The 19,539-nt window shown below is 41.2% G+C and overlaps 1 protein-coding gene and 1 pseudogene across 1 annotated transcript; both read right to left on the bottom strand.

Annotated features, from left to right (window-relative positions):
- LOC141027131 (uncharacterized) overlaps window positions 1-19,539 on the bottom strand; it is a 282,578-nt pseudogene that overhangs the window by 62,452 nt on the left and 200,587 nt on the right.
- On the bottom strand, window positions 2,427-4,948 carry LOC109741532 (uncharacterized). The gene is made up of 8 exons (XM_020300624.4): window positions 4,743-4,948; window positions 4,069-4,242; window positions 3,844-3,978; window positions 3,657-3,735; window positions 3,391-3,459; window positions 3,226-3,301; window positions 3,104-3,148; window positions 2,427-2,978 (listed from the first exon to the last, which is right to left on the bottom strand). Exons 2-8 carry the CDS (start codon window positions 4,231-4,233, stop codon window positions 2,831-2,833), a joined length of 717 nt encoding a protein of 238 aa, XP_020156213.1. The 5' UTR covers window positions 4,234-4,242; window positions 4,743-4,948; the 3' UTR covers window positions 2,427-2,830.

The following is a 19,539-nucleotide window of genomic DNA, read 5'->3' as shown; positions in this document are numbered from 1 at the left end:
TCGCGTTAAGCGAGACATAGGTGGGGCGAGCTATTTCCGGCGTAGGTGAATGGATAGGGAGGTATCCTGTACCCTTGTTACTACCGACTGAACTTGTAAGACACTCTTCTGGCTTCGCCAAGGTTCCTTTAATATCCTTTTTCTTTCAGGTTTTCCGCTTTCTTCCATTACCTTCTTTCCTTTTTCCATTTTCAGTTTTTCCCAATTGATGAATCTTTACAATATTTCACAATTTTTTTAAGAAAGTGTGAACAAATTTAAAATTCGAGAACATTTTGATTCCTACAAAAAAAATCAAGTACACTAACATTTTCTATAATCTGTATTTATGTTTTATTTTATTAATATTCATTATATTCGTGGATTTTTTGAATTTCCTGAATATAGTTTTTTCAAATTCATGAAATTTTTCCCAAATTTGCGACACATTTTTTTAATTGATGGGGAAAAATTGCTTCCACAATTATATTTTCAAAACATGAAGGGATGTCAATTTGATAAAATAAATATTTAAATCATGAGCATTTCCATAATGGTGAATATTTTTCAATTTCATGAACATTGTTTTCCAAGTTTGCGAACAATATGTGAAATCGCAAACTTTTGTATTGACAGAACATTTTGAAATAGCGCATTTGTTTTCGAATATTTTGACATTTTTTAGTAAGATTTTTTGAAATCATGTATATTTTGTCAAAACTTTAAACATTGTTTTAATCATGAATATATTTTAAAATTGGAAAATTGTCTTGTATTCACAAACATTATTTGAATTTTTTTTCATGAACATTTTTTATTCACGGGCATTTTAAAAATATATTCTCAAGTTTTAAACCAATGTTTTATTCAGGAACACTTTCAAATTTAATGGTATTTTTCTTGTATTCATGAACTTTGTTTTAAACCGGGATGGTTATTTGACATGGGGAACTTTTTCTGAACTCATGAACATTCTTTTATTTTTGTTAATGTTTTTGAATTCGTGAACATTTTTTGAATCCAGATGACTAAATATTATTTACAAAACCCTATTATGGAATTGCATATGACTTATCTAGAAGTTTCAGTTAGCTAATTGTGTCATCTTTTAGGGAGAAGAAAGGTTTGTTAGCTGATTGTACTACTCTGAAACTCAATGTCATGTTTATTGTTTCTGCTTGCGAAGGCTGTGCCAGAAGTTGCAGAAGCAAAACCATCCTCCAGACCTCTAGGGCTCTGCCAAGAGTTGCTAGCATGACAGCACCGACTAACACAGCTGCCACCGCTGGGACTTCAGACAAAAGAAGCAGCATTGTGCATGAATCAACATACTTAAATTTGTTCTGCCATGATGTTAATACATAGCAAACCTCTTGCAGGAGGTGCAATCGACAGGCAAGCAGTTGGCAAATCTGCTAACGGTTCAGACAGCGTGCCATGTCGAGTTCTCGACCGTGTGGTGGTGACAAGGTCATCTTCACTGTCCTGTTCCATCAGAATTCAGAAAGAGCATTGACCACCCTCTACTCTACTCCCTTCGTTCCTAAATATAAGTCTTTTTAGAGATTCCACTATGGACTACATACGTTTGTAGTGGAATCTCTAAAAAGACTTATATTTAGGAACGGAGGGAGTAATATGCATCTTCTCAATCTTCGTACCACTGACAGAGGATGGTGGACTACCTAGCTGGGCAAATGGCTGCAGCTATCTTGATCAGTATGCGTCACCACATTTTGATTTGAACAAGCTTTTCACCAGTTTCTACTTTGAAATACATACGACGAGTAGTACTACTTATTAAGGTTGGTTTTGTTTTAGACACTGCTAACACCTTGAACTCAGATGGAGACTTAATTCGTCAGATACTATATTTGACTTACAAATCGATAAGCTAGCTGCTGATATATCAAATATTCAGAAGCTTCCGAGGTCAGAGTATCAGCTGGCAACACAAGGGAGAACTGAATTGTTCTTGCAGAATTAATTGGAAGCAGAGCTTCTTGTGCCAGCCCGCATCACTGACCATCTTGAAAAACAAGGGAAGAGAAAACAGATTACTCTGCTTCGATCGCTGGCCAGGGCAGGGCGTCAGAAAGTTTTGATCCTTGGATGATTTTTCTCATGTAAAGTATTTCTTTTCAGATCAATTAATCTGTCATAGAACTAGCTAATTGCCTGTTGCATCTGATTAGTTAGTATTTGAGAGCTTTTGTTTGTCGTCTTTGATGAGCTCCCTGAGCTTTCCTATGTGTAATTGCATGAACGATGTAAACAAAGCTATCCATGATGGGCTTCCGGCCACACGTGTGCGTTTTTCTTCTTTCAAAATGAATTGCAGAGACCTACCCTTATCTAAATAATTCAATTTTTTAAAGTTACGCGTTATATCCATCTGATGTGGAAATAAAAGTCAATAGTTGATACTAGTCTGAAATTCAACGAAGTTCTCCTTTCTGAAATTATCTTAAAAATCAAGAAGATGAGAGTAGAATACATCATCTTATCTTTACTAATCATCATTTCCCCTTACTGATTACTATCTACAATTGTTAGTAGTTAACTGTTCATGTGTCATTACTTGATTTCTCATCAGAATCACTATTTTTTTTAAGCTCATGACTTCAATGATTTGATTGAATCAAATTTAAAAAAAATGTTGGGTACAGATATTGTTTGCTCCCCTATAAAGATACAAGTGCTCAGCTGGGGCAGCTACAAACAAGATTCTTTCCTGTCTCACAAAGACTTGGTGAATGGCAAGAAGTGCCAACTTGTCCACAGGAAAGAAGATTTCCGCGCAATCATGGCGAACTCCACGGTCACAAGCATGATGCCATGGCAGTGGCCTCTAAAATTTGGGTCTGGTGTTCTGCTTTTGAATCGGCCTGTTCGGACCAGTTGGTTTGGTGATGGTTATCGTTGAATTAGGTCGATGAATTGTCGTCGTCCTCGATGTCTGTTCACTAGGAAAGGTCAGCCTTGCTGGCTGTGATGACCTGTAAATTCAGAGCCAAGGTTTACAATGTGAAAGGTAAAAACTGCAAGGGATTTAAGGAACACAATATAGGTGAAATTTGCGGCAAAATTGTGTAATATGAGAGCGCATTGCTGTGTGACAAACCTCGCAAAAGTGTTCCTTTGGATAGCAGCTTGCATTTTCGCCCGGCTGTTACAGAAATAGTGTGTTAAACAATAATTTGAGAAGCGTTCATTTAGGGTCATCATTCCAAGAGTGATAGTTACCTGTCAACCTCCATCCTTGCCTTTTTCAATATAGGGCTCTTGTAGCTGGAGTTGGATAGGCTGCTGGATCCACTTCCTGTCAAGGTTTGCATCTTATCAGAAACTGGAAAAGTGGAAAGTGTAGCATACTACGGGCGAGAATACAGCAGAGGGACAGGAAATCACCTCCCCAAAAACTTCTTTTGCTGTTGGGTGGGATCTTCGTACAAACTTTAATTTGTTTGCTTTGTTTCGCTGGATAAAAAAGGGACAGAAAGTAATATTGCACATGAGTCATACTGATCGTGAATCATAAACCAGGCTGTCAGAAAAAGAACTAGATGTTACATTTCTTTCTAAACCATTGTTTTTTAGTTGCTATAAGTTGAAGTTATAGAAAATAAAAGTTGGTACGTTATAGGTGTCATGCCATACCCAACCGATCTACTTACCAGCGTTTGCTGCTTGATATTTGTTTTTCAGCCCTGCCGACATTCTTGCTTCAACTTGCTTTTGCTTTTCTGTTCTTGCCTGAAAACGTATTATATAGGGTCAAATTATTTCAAGAATGAAGGCAACATAAATTTTAACGAAACAGACAGCAAGAAGAGCAAACAACTAGAGAATCTTTTACTGTACCTCAAAGAGTTTCTTCCATTTGTAACGCACTCCGTTCTCCTTCATCCTCTTGATGGCAAGGTTCATATTATCCTCACCAAACTCCCGCTGGAAGAATCTCTTCCACAGCACATCGGTAACGTCGGTAAGGTCCGCCTGTCGGGGTAGAAGAGTAGAAATCAGAAACACATCCTGATAGATCTGCAAATAAGTGAAGATGAATTGCTCCGCGAGAAGCAAGCATACATGTGTGCAGCTCTCTATGTGGGTCAGCTGCTCCAAGGTGCAGTGGGGCAGGATTCTCTTGAGCAGCTCCTCAGCCACGATGTCCACGCTGTTGAGGGTCCTGAGGTTGTCGACGGCGCTCCGGATGCATAGGTCCAGAAGACGAGGTTTCCTTCCAGGCTCCATCTTTTCCTCCTACCAGAAAGAACAACTCAATGCTTATCACAGAAATCACGTGTACAGAATCCTGTGGTAATAAAAACTAAACAGAGCATTCCACTAACAACGCGCTGCTATTTCCTGACAATAGGCCGACATGATAGGTTGCAAATCAAAAATCCTCTCTCGTTTGACAGAACAGCAAATCATCTCTCCAGAGAAACCCGTCAGGCCAATCCTGAAATTCGATGAACAGACACCCTAATCGCTCCGTTAAACTACATACTTTTTTCGGAAACGTCCGTTAAACTATAATTGCTCAAGCGAAGGGGCAATCTTTACAGCAAGATTCGGCCTACAACTGGAAAGGAAGGAGAAGGAAGAAATCTAAACAGAAAATTCGCCAGATCAAGGAGCGGCTAGAGCTACCTTCCTTGGAAGAATCAAGGAGGTTATCTGAACAGAAACTCGCCAAATCGAGGGGCGACAAGAACTACTTTCCTCGGAAGACTACCTAACTGTGTACGGGGGCTCACCAGGCGAGAAGGGCCCCGGACGGCGGCAACTCGGGCGGCGAGGCGGCCTGCGACGGGCGTCCCCGTCCCTGCTCCGGCGCCTGCTGAGCTCGGCTTCGATCGAGGGAAGGAATAATCTGGGATCCAGGCTATATCGGGGAGCAATAAAAAGAGAAAAGAACGCGTCACCGTTCTGCAGTGGGAGTCGGGGAAAGGGGACCGCGGCCCGGTCGGATCCGGAGCCGTTAATCGGCTGCCACGTGTCCGGGGTCGCGGCCGTCCGATCTGTTAACGTCATTAATGTTGAAGACGGCTTCCAGTGCTTTCCATTTCCGTTATCATTTGTATCTTTCCTTTTTCTCCTAGCTCGAGGACTCGAGGTGATCCGTGAGAGCTTCACGGCCATGTTTTTCTTCGAGGAAATTTTCGATCTACTCCCTCCGTTCCTAAATGTAAGTCTTTGTAGAGATTTCACTAAATGGACTACATACGGAGCAAAATGAATGAATCTAAACTTAAAATGCATCTATATACATCCGTATGTGGTTTATAATGGAATCTCTACAAAGACTTACATTTAGGAACGGAGGGAGTAAAAGCCTTTTTGACACTAGTGTAGTGTAAAAGACGCTCTTATATTATAGGACGGAGAGAATACTTATCATGGTATGGCAGTATGAAAACACACAAATAATAAAAAAGAAGTATTCATGTCCGTAGACCATTTAGCGACGACTACAAGCGTGATTTTGTCATCACCCTCCCTCATCGGAGCCGGGCCTGTTGTAGTAGACAGTCGAAAAGTCGTCGTGCTAAGGCCCAGCGCATCAGAACAAGAACTGTTGCCGACGAAGAGAAGTATAGATCGAGGGTCCAACCTGCAGACACACGAAGGAAGACTGGATCGAAACATATCCACCGAAGACCGGCTTCGACTGAATCCCACGAGATCTGCCGAAGACATACCTCCACACGCCATCCGACGATGCTACACCCATCACCGGAACAGTGGCTAGGCGGGGAGAACCTTATTCCATCTTTAGGGGGTCACCACCGCCTCATCTTCCTGAGCAAGACACAGACCCTAAACGAACTCAAAAAAACACCTAAAAACAAAGCAAGATCCCTCCCGCTGGCAAGGGTCGGGGGCCACCACGTCTCCATAGCTTTGGGGCCACTGAAGGGCCTAGCTTCACGGTCATGTTAACTCCTTACTAAATGCTATTGTAAGATTGTGGTGGTTATTTCCCTTACAAAAAGATTGACATGGTTATTATTAATTATTATAAATCACAGTAGCACAAGTAGTAAATAATTTATCAGTTTATAGCTTAGATAACTCGTGTACCTTCCGATGAACTCCTATGTTATCTCCTACTCCAAGGTTTCAGACAAATGATTTCAGTTCAACACTCTCCCAAAATTAGAGACTATGTATCTCATTTTCACCCTACATCTAGGGAGAGAATATATTGTCTCCTCCCTCCCGCCCAACCTAATAGCCACCAACCATAATGAAATTTTCCTCCTGCCATCGCCTCGGAGTTTGTCAGAGCTCGCCAACTAATGTATGCTATTTTTCATCCCCTTTTAGTGTGAAAAGGAAGAAGAAAAGAGTACAAGTGAGGATTTGGGGAAAAGGGGGTGGGTGAGCCCATAAAAATGGGTCCCCAAAGTAGTGAGCACCCAAAAAGGTGTTTTGAAGGGAATTTTTTTTGGGGGGTGGGGTGATTGGAGCTTCTCTAAGTTGTTTTCGTATACATACATCGTTGTATTAAAAGACCATGGTGGCTATTGTAACTAGGTACATTGTTATTTAGGAATGGTTTGTCATACATACCCTACACGCTACAACAGCCATACAAAAGTATTTATTCTATGAAAACACAAAGACTCATATACATGTGTAACTACGTAATAAGCAATTGGATATTGTAATCCTTGTTATCAGATGTATGTTGTCTTATTTGAAATGTGCAACACATTCATCAACAATGTACATTGGTGATATCTTAGAGTTAAGGCATGACAGACTAGACTGAATGACATGAATATTAAGATATTAGTAAATCATGTCACATTCTACGTTTTACTCTATTTAAAAAACATGAAGATATTCGAGTATGTTAGTTTTACCACATGGCATTCTAGTGTTGGAATATAAACAAAACATACAGACTTGCACAACATGGATTGTTCTTTAGTTCTTGAAATATATCAGTTCAAACATGACAAAAAAACAAGACATATATGGCTACATAAAACCATTCGATTAGATAACCGAAGTCCATGTTGTATCAATCATAGGACTATGATGATCTAGCATACTAGATAATCAAAAGGTTCGGTGTATCAATCATTTAAAATTACGAAAACTCTCAAATTTAGTGCTAGATTTGCACTCTTTCTCTTGAAGCTATCATAATAATGGCTTCCCATCACCTTACCAATTCATTATTGGAGATGTCATAAATTTGAGGCATGGTACTTTGAGATTATTACACTTAATGCTGATCAGTTATGGTCTATGTACTTTCACTACATCTACATCAAGACACCCCGCAATAACTAGTCTCACATATGAGCTTCAACATTTCTATTGTGTAGCGACCAACAACATCTGAGTAAGTGGCTAACAATATGTTTTCTACCATGATCGTCAAAATCATTGAAATGAAGCAACATGTTGATTGTGTAGACAAACTATAAGAGCGCCCTAAAAACGACAAGCAACATATCTTCCACAATTATGCATGATCTATCTTTCACCATCTTTGGGCAAGAGTTGTGCCCTAAATATAGGGGACTTGTTGTGAGAACTACCCTATGTGAGGTAAAAGCTTCACATTGGGTGCAGAGGGTGACATAATGCCCCTTCTTATGATACTAGTAGAATTGCAAAATCATTTAATAGCTTTGAACCTGGGAGCTTCACTATAGGTGGAAGTAATTCACATTGAAACACCAATGAATATTGTGCAAAAGTGACGAAACATTCGATTGTGATGGGATCCAACTTCATAGATTCTACTCCAGTAAACTTTTCTCCATGGTTGTAGAAGCTTGCCATAACTAGCAATGGACAAAAGTTACTTGAAATAGAATATAGGAATGTTGATCACATCCCGATTGAATGTTCTATCGCTATTGTGAAATATCCATTGTTATTTCACAACGAGTTGCTTTCCATCCAAAAGGCTACCACACCTTCACAACTATCAAATGATTTCACAAATCTACTGGCTTCAAACACGGGGCACATGCCACCTTCTGCGTCCAAGGTGAAGCATTTCTTGACACAAGGCAGTGCTCGCTGGAAGGTCCCATGCATTTAGGGATAAACTCTATAGCAACGATGGGGAAAGATGGATCATGCATAATATTTAAAGATATGTTACTTAATGTTCTTATGCCTCTCTTACATTTTTTCAACACAGGTTACTTGTTTGCTTCCTTTCAATGACTTTGATGATGATGACAGAAAAGAGATTGTTCATCACTTACTCAGGGATTTTGACCACAAAATACTAAAGTTCATATGCGCGAATAATCTTTGTAGGTTTCTTGATGTAGAGACAATATAAACTACATGTACATTAGTTTATCTTCATCAGTGTGAGAATCTCAAACATGCATACCTAAAATTTATGGCATCTCCAACAAGATTTGGTAATTTGATGGGAAGCCAATGTTACTATAGCATAAAGAAAATATATAGTCTACCATTTTATTTAGTCATATGTTATGGTGTTAACTCTTTTATTTACTCATACTTTATGTTCATCTTTTGTGTCATGTTTGACTTACTGTATTTTAAGAAGCTAGTATCAATCCATTTTGTGCAAGTGCATATGTTGTCTTTATAACCCACTGCAAAAATGTTTGCCATGGGGTTAAATTAATATGATTCCACCATTTTTATTCCTTTTTTGAAAAAAATATTAAGGCTCAAAAAGAACGTGACATGATTTACCCAATACCAGTATCTTAATATTCATGATCCATTCGATCTAGTATGTTGGCATGCATGGAACATGAGATATCACCAATATATGTTGATGAAAGCATTGCATGTTTTGAATAACACAAGTACATCCGACAACAAGGATGGCATGCAAAAATATTACCTATCGTCATTCACACAAATATGTATTGTAAAATAGGGAGTATAAGGTAGGATGCTAAGTCACCAAGCAGGGTTGTCTCAAGACATTTGCGGCCCCAAGACGAAACGGAAAATGAGGCCCAAAAATAAAAAAGACATAAAGCTAATACAACTAAAGTATGCATCGATTCAATCATATATTTTCAGCATAAAGTGTATATTGTTTTGTACAATATTTAGAAATACATTGATTATTAATATTACAATAGTGAAGGTAGCACTAAAGCAACAAACTAACCTCATGTTCTATGGAAAAGCATCATCCCTCTAGTATTTCTTGAAAGGAAATTTCCAATCCTATCTTCATAATTGATTTCACCAAAAATCATGTTTCAGTGTTATTGTAGACAATCCATCGAGTCTTGAGTGAAAGTAGAATGCACATAGGATCTAACATTATATTTACATGAATTCTAGGCTTATCAAGATAAGAGAAGAAAAGGATGCCGAACCTTGTAATTTGGATGAACAACTATCTTCCAAATCTTGAACGAGCAACTATCCGCAAAATCAATATATCTGAAACAATCAAAGAAATATAGGACCGATTGACGATTGGGAACAAATAAGGACTAGATCAGCGGATGTCATCAACGCAAATACACATGGAGAAGAAAAATGAAAATTACGCATTACCGACAACAACTAGATGAGGTATAGTACATTTCCAGTTGATGAATAATAAATTGATTGATGATTGATGTGGTTTTGACATACAAAGTCGGGATTGTCCTTCTGATCTTCCAAGATGGAATGATAGCCTAACTAGTATTACTACTAGTATGTTCTCAATGGGAAACCAAAAGTCAAGACCACGTCACCGTTTAAGTTTATCGTGACATAAACTCGCCAATAATTTCACTATTGATAGTAGTATCGATAGGAGCATAGAAGGAATGAGGAACTTACCAACGGTGGTGCGTGTATCAACAACAAGAAGACTATAGACTTGGGGCGATGAACAAAGGCATTGATTCAAGAAAAGTGTTCCATGGAGATGTCTTCATGCAGCGGCACGAGGCGAATTGCTGGACTGGGGTCTCGTAACACTTTGGCTTTTGCTTCGGCTTGAGTACTCATGGCAGAACATGGCGCAACATGGTGTTCAATATCTCAATTTGGTAGAGACTAACGATCCAGCAGATGAACGAAAATGCAGGTAGCTTATTCAGTTTGGGAGATTTGGCGGATCACCCATTCCCCCCCTCTTGTTGATGACCCTTTCACCAAGCCATAAATATTACTTTGTATGAAATAATAACAATATTCACATTGTGCTTCAGCTATTGAGCAACTAAAAGTGACTGAGTAAAGGGAATCAGATTAATATTTCTGCTATCCTGTTTAGCTTATTGATTTCTCAATGCTACTGGATTTTATCCCACTAATATATAACATGATGTCATGATGGCATGAGCTCTGTAACTAATCTGTTGGATGTTATCTTGAATGGAGCTTTAATTTATTTATTTTGCTACGTCACACTATTAATAAGCATCTTATGCACACTAATTCGGAAAATACACAATGTGGAATGAATAGAGAGGATGCAACCATACATAGGAAGAATAAAAAATATGGTATTAGAGATGAGCAGGATGGCCATCGGTCACACAAGAAGATTAGTGGACAAAATAAATGCATATTGATCGGATTAGTGAAGGTAGTTGATTCTTGACATATGCATTATGAATCAATATGGTATGAGCTCACCTTGGGCCTTTAATGAGATATTGAGATGATGAAAGCAAAGGGGCATTGAGCTGGCAAGGCCTAGACTGTTGCTAGGTCATAGGGACAACCAATAGCTCTAGCCCCATTTGTACTAGGTCATATTTAGAGGGATCCTTCTTCCTTCACTTTTCCTAGATATGAGCCAAGAGCCTCCTTGTTTTCGCCGCTCTTCTTTCCTGAAGGCTCACGCGACTACGCTCGCTTTCCCTAGATATGAGTTTAGAACCTCCTTGTTTTCGCTGCTCTTCTCTTCTTAGGGTAGCCACCACTATCGTGGTAATGCCCGCGGAGGCCCCTCGGGTCCTCGTTGCCGTTTTGACTTCTCCGTTGGAGGTGCCATGTCCCCCCTTATTGCGCCATTGCACTACAACCAGGAGCAGGGCCCCCGTGAGAAGCAGAAAATGGGGCCCTAAAACTGAGAAATGCTTATGGATATTTTTGTTTCCTTATATAACTTCAAAAGGCATGTTATTTTTATAATGCTTAGGAATATAAACATTAATTACAAATGAGTATAGGTAATATTCAAGCATATGTTCTACTATAAAGCATGATATTTATAGTATTTTCTAAAAGAAAATGTTCAATTACTTGTTCATAATTAATCTTCTACAAGATGGAAGATCTAATCTTTGGTTCAAAATTGAGGAAATAAGAAATCACCCTTTCACTTATTGCAATTTGTTCGGTAACCTGTATAGAAAATAAGTGCACTTAATTTTCAATTAATTCAAGCACACAAATGCTCAATTGTATGAAGGCAAGAAATTGCAATACCTTTGATTATGTTTGTGTTTTTATTTGACTGCTTACTGCTAGCCTTGGCCCACTGCTTTGCTTGTGGTCTCACCGCTCCTTCAGGGAATGAGGGACGGGAGACAAGGAAGAAGCCAACAGCTTGTAGTCTTGTCGCCCCCATCCATATGCCCCCTGCAATCTGGATCTTACCATGCCAGCGCCGAGTATTTTTCCTCTTGACTCATGATTTCCCAAGCGATTGAATTGAATCAATTCGGTCATGTTTGATTGATGATCATTGTTGACTCGGTTGCTACTACCTATTCAGTCTAACCCAATAAGTACATAGCCTTCAGGAAATGTTTTCAGCCCACACCCCCACAAGCCCAATACCGCTTCATGGCTCTACCTTATTCCTAGTTTCTTTCTTCCACCATGACCGACAACTTAGACTTCGGAGTAAGGTTTCCATGGCAGCGCTATAAACCTGAACTTTTTTCACGAATGCACTATATATCTTGGGTAATGAAAGAAAAAAATATCAAGGCATAAGGGTCGCCCTACCGAGTTCTCCCCCACTTCGAGGGAAAGATTGGGGGTGGTTGTGCGGTTGCAGAACCCACGTGCCCTTAAGGACGACCCGGACCAGGAGCCAGCGTCGATGCCACTGCCTTCCCTGGGAAGGAGGCCCAGGCCTCACATGACACCTTCACCAATTTCCTAGGGTTGAACCCGGGGGATCCTCCGCTCGCTTGGCGGTGATGCGACGGTTGCACCACCATCTGGCCACACTCGTGTGCACTCTGAAGAGGCAAGGAGCCTAGTATGGAATGGGGTAGGCACGGGGATGGCGGCAGCAAGAGACATCGGTGGGGAGGGACATGGGAGCGACGACGCGAGAGATGCGAGAGAAGAAACGTGTGTGGCGGCGGCAGGAGGTGGAATGGAGAGATACAAGGGCTAGGGTTTCTACCGTGCTGCCTTTTATTTACCCCCTGTTTGAGAATCGAACGGCTATCTACTGTCAAAGAAAGATCGAACGGTCAAGATAATAGGTGAGTTCGCCTGCCTCACTTTCCTCACATTCCCCTAGTTATTACTGGTGGGTAATTATGGAAAATCTCAAGCTAATGAATAACTGTTGTCTATGCATGCTCACTGAATTGCCATTCTACAAGATAAGCATGACTAAGATACTGGTGCTTCTTGACGTCTGTTGCTAATGGGCATGTAATGTGTTTTAAGGTCTATATTGGTCGAGACACACACATTGCACACACATGTTTGCTGGTTAGGAAAAAAAGAAAATGTATCCTAATTAAATTCGGAACAAAAAATCACAAACAAAAGGAGGAACCCCATGAATGCATCAACCTACATGACCATGGGCATGTGTGCCTTGCCAACGATGGTCATGCTCTGGAGGCCTCCTATGCATGCCAGCACTACAATCACCTCATCATGGACATGAGACATAGATAAGAGAAGAGACAAAGGGAGCTACTCAGTATGGTTAGATCACACTATGATGATCAAGGCCGAGCACATGATGGTGGAACCCAACTCGCCACTATTTGCGACGGCTTTGTGGTCGGGCTCCAGCTTGCACTAGTGTAGAAATGCTTACAAGCCATCTTAGTTAGTGGCACGCCACTTTTAATCCACACCACAGGTATTTTCCAAGATACTATATAACTACCACTCCTCCCTCTAAATCCTCTATCTAGATAACTCGCCTTCGATCCCCATGCACCCAGAACCTATATACACACTGTTGACTTCTTCGCCTCGATCTGTCGAGGACTAGCTCGGTCATCTTCATCTCTCTAGGTCATGCCGAAATTTCTGTTTCATCAAATTTCTAGCACCCAATTTATCCAATTTTTAGCAAAGGTAATGCCGAGATTTTCTATGACCTCGTTGATTATATATTTTCCTTATATCCTTGGAGGTAGCTTGATCGATTGAACAATATGGATCGTGTTGGTGTAAAGGTTTGCCCCCTTGTGTGTTTGGAGATTGTTGTCAGAAACAGGCATGGACTGATTTGTTTGCTAGTGCACACAGCGATAAATGGTCCAAGCAAGCCCGAGGAGAATGTTGCATTCAGTGTAAAGTTCGATTGCAGAGAAGGATGAGCTACATTTCAAGAAGACATGAAAGCGAGAAGAGTGTATCAAAGGAATTGACCCCTTAAAATTATTGCTGGCGTGAAGCAATATTTGTTAGGTTCATCCGAGGAAAAATGACTATAGTCGAGAAGATTGAAGGTGAAATGAAGACGTAGCATTCCTTACATTTCTCTTCTTTCTCTTATTTGAGTCATAGGACATCCGTACTATTAAGAGGGGTATAGGTTCTCGATGCTTAGGTCCGCTATTATGCTTAGCCCAAACCTTTGAAAGACTGAGATAATTCTCTTTGATTACGGATGATTACCTTGAAGGAAACGTGCCCTAGAGGCAATAATAAGTTTTTATTTACATTTTCTAATATCATGATAATTTTTTATTATTCATGCTAGAATTGTATTAATCAGAAACTTAGTACATGTGTGAATACATAGACAAACAGAGTGTCCCCAGTATGCCTCTACTTGACTAGCTTGTTTATCAAAGATGGTTATGTTTCCTAGCCATAGACATGTGTTGTCATTTGATGAACGAGATCACATCATTAGATAATGATGTGATGGGCAAGACCCATCCGTTAGCTTAGCACTATGATAGTTTAGTTTGTTGCTATTGCTTTCATCATAACTTATACATGTTCCTCTTACTATGAGATTATGCAACTCCCGAATACCGGAGGAACACTTAGTGTGCTATCAAACGTCACAACGTAATTGGGTGATTATAAAGATGCTCTACAGGTGTCTCCGATGGTGTTTCTTAAGTTGGCATAGATCGAGACTAGGATTTGTCACTCCGATTGTCGGAGAGGTATCTCTGGGCCCTCTCGGTAATGCACATCACTATAAGCCTTGCAAGCAATGTGACTAATGAGCTAGTTGCGGGATGATGTATTACGGAACGAGTAAAGAGACTTGCCGGTAACAAGATTGAACTAGGTATGGCGATAACGACGATCGAATCTTGTGCAAGTAACATACCGATGACAAAGGGAACAACGCATGTTGTTGTGCGGTTTGACCGATAAAGATCTTCGTAGAATATGTAGGAGCCAATATGAGCATCCAGGTTCCGCTATTGGTTATTGACCGGAGAGGTGTCTCGGTCATGTCTACATAGTTCTCGAACCCGTAGGGTTCGCACGCTTAACGTTCGATGACGATTGGTATTATGAGTTTATGTGATTTGATGTACCGAAGGTTGTTCGGAGTCTCGGATGTGATCACGGACATGACGAGGAGTCTTGAAATGGTCGAGACATAAAGATTGATATATTGGACCATGTTGTTCGGACACCGGAAGTGTTCCGGAGAGTTTCGGATAAAACCGGAGTGCCGGAGGGTTACCGGAAACCCCCCCCCCCCCCCCGGAAGTTATGGGCCTTAGTGGGCCTTAGGGGAGAGAGAGGGCCACAACCAAGAGGTGGCGCCCCCCCAAGGGGAGTCCAAATAGGACTAGGGGAGGGGGCGCGGCCCCTCTTTCCCTCTCCCTCTCCCTCTCCTTCCCTCTTCACCTAGTTGGACTAGGAAAGGGGGAAACCTACTCCTACTAGGAGTAGGATTCCTCCCCCCTTGGCGCGCCCCTTGTGGCCGGCCGGCCTCCTCCTCCCCTCCTTTATATACGGGGGAAGGGGCACCCCATAGACAGACAAGTTGATCTTTAGCCGTGTGCGGTGCCCCCTCCACAGTTTTACACCTCGGTCATATCGTCGTAGTGCTTAGGCGAAGCCCTGCGCCGGTAACTTCATCATCACTGTCACCACGCCGTCGTGCTGACGGAACTCTCCCTCGGCCTCAGCTGGATCTAGAGTTCGAGGGACATCACCGAGCTGAACGTGTGCAGATCGCGGAGGTGTCGTGTGTTCGGTACTAGATCGGTTGGATCGCAAAGACGTTCGACTACATCAACCGCGTTACTTAACGCTTCTCCTTTCGGTTTACGAGGGTACGTGGACACACTCTCCCCGCTCGTTGCTATGCTTCTCCTAGATAGATCTTGCGTGATCGTAGGAATTTTTTTGAAATACTACGTTCCCCAACAGTGGCATCCGAGCCAGGTCTATGCATAGATGTTATATGCACGTGTAGAACACAAAGAGTTGTGGGCAATAATAGTCATACTGCTTACCAGCATGTCATACTTTGATTCGGCGGTGTTGTTGGATGAAGCGGCCCAGACCGACATTACATGACCGCGTTCATGAGACTGGTTCTACCGCCGTGCTTTGCACACAGGTGGCTAGTGGGTGTCTGTTTCTCCAACTTTAGTTGAATCGAGTGTGACTACGCCCGGTCCTTGTTGAAGGTTAAAACAACACACTTGAAGAAAAATCATTGTGGTTTTGATGCGTAGGTAAGAACGGTTCTTGCTAAGCCCGTAGCAGCCACGTAAAACTTGCAACAACAAAGTAGAGGACATTTAACTTGTTTTTGCAGGGCTTGCTGTGATGTGATGTGGTCAAGACGTAATGATATATAAATTGTTGTATGAGATGATCATGCTTTGTAATAGTTATCGGCAACTAGCAGGAGCCATATGGTTGTCGCTTTATTGTATGGAATGCAATTGCCATGTAATTGCTTTACTTTATCACTAAGCGGTAGTGATAGTCATAGAAGCAATAGTTGGCGAAACGACAACGATGCTTCGATGGAGATCAAGGTGTCAAGCCGGTGACGATGGTGATCATGACGGTGCTTTGGAGATGGAGATCAAAGGCACAAGATGATGATGACCATATCATATCACTTATATTGATTGCATGTGATATTTATCCTTTATGCATCTTATTTTGCTTAGTACGGCGGTAGCATTATAAGATGATCTCTCACTAAATTTCAAGGTACAAGTGTTCTCCCTGAGTATGCACCGTTGCGACAGTTCATCGTGCCGAGACACCACGTGATGATCGGGTGTGATAAGCTCTACGTTCACATACAACAGGTGCAAGCCAGTTTTGCACATGCAGAATACTCGGGTTAAACTTGACGAGCCTAGCATATGCAGATGTGGCCTCAGAACACTGAGACCGAAATGTCGAGCGTGAATCATATAGTAGATATGATCAACATAGTGATGTTCACCATTGAAAACTACTCCATCTCACGTGATGATCGGACATGGTTTAGTTGATTTGGATCACGTGATCACTTAGATAATTAGAGGGATGTCTATCTAAGTGGGAGTTCTTAAGTACTATGATTAATTGAACTTTAATTTATCATGAACTTAGTACCTGATTGTATTTTGCATGTCTATGTTTGTTGTAGATAAATAGCCCGTGCTACTGTTCCGTTGAATTTTAATGTGTTCCTAGAGAAAGCTAAGTTGAAAGATGATGGTAGCAACTACACGGACTGGGTCCGTAACTTGAGGATTATCCTCATTGCTGCACAGAAGAATTACGTCCTGGAAGCACCGCTAGGTGCAACACCCGCTGCAGGAGCAACACTAGACGTTGTGAACGCCTGGCAGAGCAAAGCTGATGACTACTCGATAGTTCAGTGTGCCATGCTTTACGGCTTAGAACCGGGACTTCAACGACATTTTGAACGTCATGGAGCATATGAGATGTTCCAGGAGTTGAAGTTAATATTTCAAGCAAATGCCCGGATTGAGAGATATGAAGTCTCCAATAAGTTCTACAGCTATAAAATGGAGGAGAATAGTTCTGTCAGTGAACATATACTCAAAATGTCTGGGTATCATAATCACTTGACTCAACTGGGAGTTAATCTTCCGGTTGATAGTGTCATTGACAGAGTTCTTCAATCACTGCCACCAAGCTACAAAAGCTTCGTGATGAACTATAATATGCAAGGGATGGATAAGACAATTCTCGAGCTCTTCGCAATGCTAAAGGCTGTGGAGGTAGAAATCAAGAAGGAGCATCAAGTGTTGATGGACAACAAGACCACTAGTTTCAAGAAAAAGGGTAAAGGGAAGAAGGGGAACTTCAAGAAGAACGGCAAGCAAGTTGCTGCTCAAGTGAAGAAACCAAAGTCTGGACCTAAGCCTGAGACTGAGTGCTTCTACTGCAAAGGGACTGGTCACTGGAGGTGGAACTGCCCCAAGTATTTGGTGGATAAGAAGGATGGCAAAGTGAAAGGTATATTTGATATACATGTTATTGATGTGTACCTTACTAATGCTCGCAGTAGTGCTTGGGTATTTGATACTGGTTCTGTTGCTCATATTTGCAACTCGAAACAGGGGCTACGGATTAAGCGGAGATTGGCTAAGGACGAGGTGACGATGCGCGTGGGAAATGGTTCCAAAGTCGATGTGATCGCCGTCGGCACGCTACCCCTACATCTACCTTCGGGATTAGTTTTAGACCTGAATAATTGTTATTTGGTGCCAGCGTTAAGCATGAACATTATATCTGGATCTTGTTTGATGCAAGACGGTTATTCATTTAAATCAGAGAATAATGGTTGTTCTATTTATATGAGTAATATCTTTTATGGTCATGCACCCTTGATGAGTGGTCTATTTTTATTGAATCTCGATAGTAGTGATACACATATTCATAGTGTTGTAGCCAAAAGATATAAGTTTAATAATGATAGTGCAATTTGTTTGTGGCACTGCCGTTTAGGTCATATTGGTGTAAAGCGCATGAAGAAACTCCATGCTGATGGGCTTTTGGAATCACTTGATTATGAATCACTTGATGCTTGCGAACCATGCCTCATGGGCAAGATGACTAAGACTCCGTTCTCCGGAACAATGGAGCGAGCTACAGACTTATTGGAAATAATACATACTGATGTATGCGGTCCTATAAGTGTTGAGGCTCGCGGCGAGTATCGTTATTTTCTGACCTTCATAGATGATTTGAGCAGATATGGGTATATCTACTTGATGAAACATAAGTCTGAAACATTTGAAAAGTTCAAAGAATTTTAGAGTGAAGTGGAAAATCATCGTAACAAGAAAATAAAGTTTCTACTATCTGATCGTGGAGGTGAATATTTGAGTTACGAGTTTGGTCTTCATTTGAAACAATGCGGAATAGTTTCACAACCCACGCCACCCGGAACACCACAGCGTAATGGTGTGTCCGAACATCGTAACCGCACGTTATTAGATATGGTGCGATCTATGATGTCTCTTACTGATTAACCGCTATCGTTTTGGGGTTATGCTTTAGAGACGACTGCATTCACGTTAAATAGGGCACCATCTAAATCCGTTGAGACGACACCATATGAACTCTGGTTTGGCAAGAAACCCAAGTTGTCGTTCCTTAAAGTTTGGGGCTGCGATGCTTATGTGAAAAAGCTTCAACCTGATAAAATCGAACCCAAATCAGAGAAATGTGTATTCATAAGATACCCAAAGGAAATTGTTGGGTACACCTTCTATCACAGATCCGAAGGCAAGATTTTGTTGCTAAGAATGGATCCTTTCTAGAGAAGGAGTTTCTCTCAAAAGAAGTGAGTGGGAGGAAAGTAGAACTTGATGAGATAATTGTACCTACTCCCTCATTGGAAAGTAGTTCATCATAGAAATCAGTTCCAGTGATTCCTACACCAATTAGTGAGGAAGCTAATGATGATGATCATGAAGCTTCTGATCAAGTTATCACCGAACCTCGTAGGTCTACCAGAGTAAGATCCGCACCAGAGTGGTACGGTAATCCGGTTCTGGACGTCATGTTACTTGACCATGACGAACCTACGAACTATGAGGAAGCGATGATGAGCCCAGATTCCGCGAAATGGCTTGAGGCCATGAAATCTGAGATGGGATCCATGTATGAGAACAAAGTGTGGACTTTGGTTGACTTGCCCGATGATCGGCAAGCCATAGAAAATAAATGGATTTTCAAGAAAAAGACTGACGCTGACGGTAATGTTACTGTCTACAAAGCTCGACTTGTTGCGAAAGGTTTTCGACAAGTTCAAGGAGTTGACTACGATGAGACTTTCTCACCCGTAGCGATGCTTAAGTCTGTCTGAATCATGTTAGCAATTGTCGCATTTTATGATTATGAAATTTGGCAAATGGATGTCAAAACTGCATTCCTGAATGGATTTCTGGA

The sequence above is a fragment of the Aegilops tauschii genome, chromosome 1 (genome assembly GCF_002575655.3).
Source record: "Aegilops tauschii subsp. strangulata cultivar AL8/78 chromosome 1, Aet v6.0, whole genome shotgun sequence".
NCBI classification, from domain to species: Eukaryota; Viridiplantae; Streptophyta; class Magnoliopsida; order Poales; family Poaceae; genus Aegilops; species Aegilops tauschii.
The sequence above is the reverse complement of the archived record's forward strand: the minus strand, read 5'-3'. Positions and strand labels throughout refer to the sequence as shown.

Bases quoted from the DNA above. Each gene is read 5' to 3' on its own strand.
- LOC109741532 (XM_020300624.4), bottom strand. From the start codon at position 4,233: ATGGAGCCTGGAAGGAAACCTCGTCTTCTGGACCTATGCATCCGGAGC. The intron at 3,302-3,390 runs GTGATTTCCTGT...AAACCTTGACAG, and splicing joins CAAAAGAAGTTTTTGGGGAG to GAAGTGGATCCAGCAGCCTA. The intron at 2,979-3,103 runs GTTTGTCACACA...CTGAATTTACAG, and splicing joins CAAAGGAACACTTTTGCGAG to GTCATCACAGCCAGCAAGGC.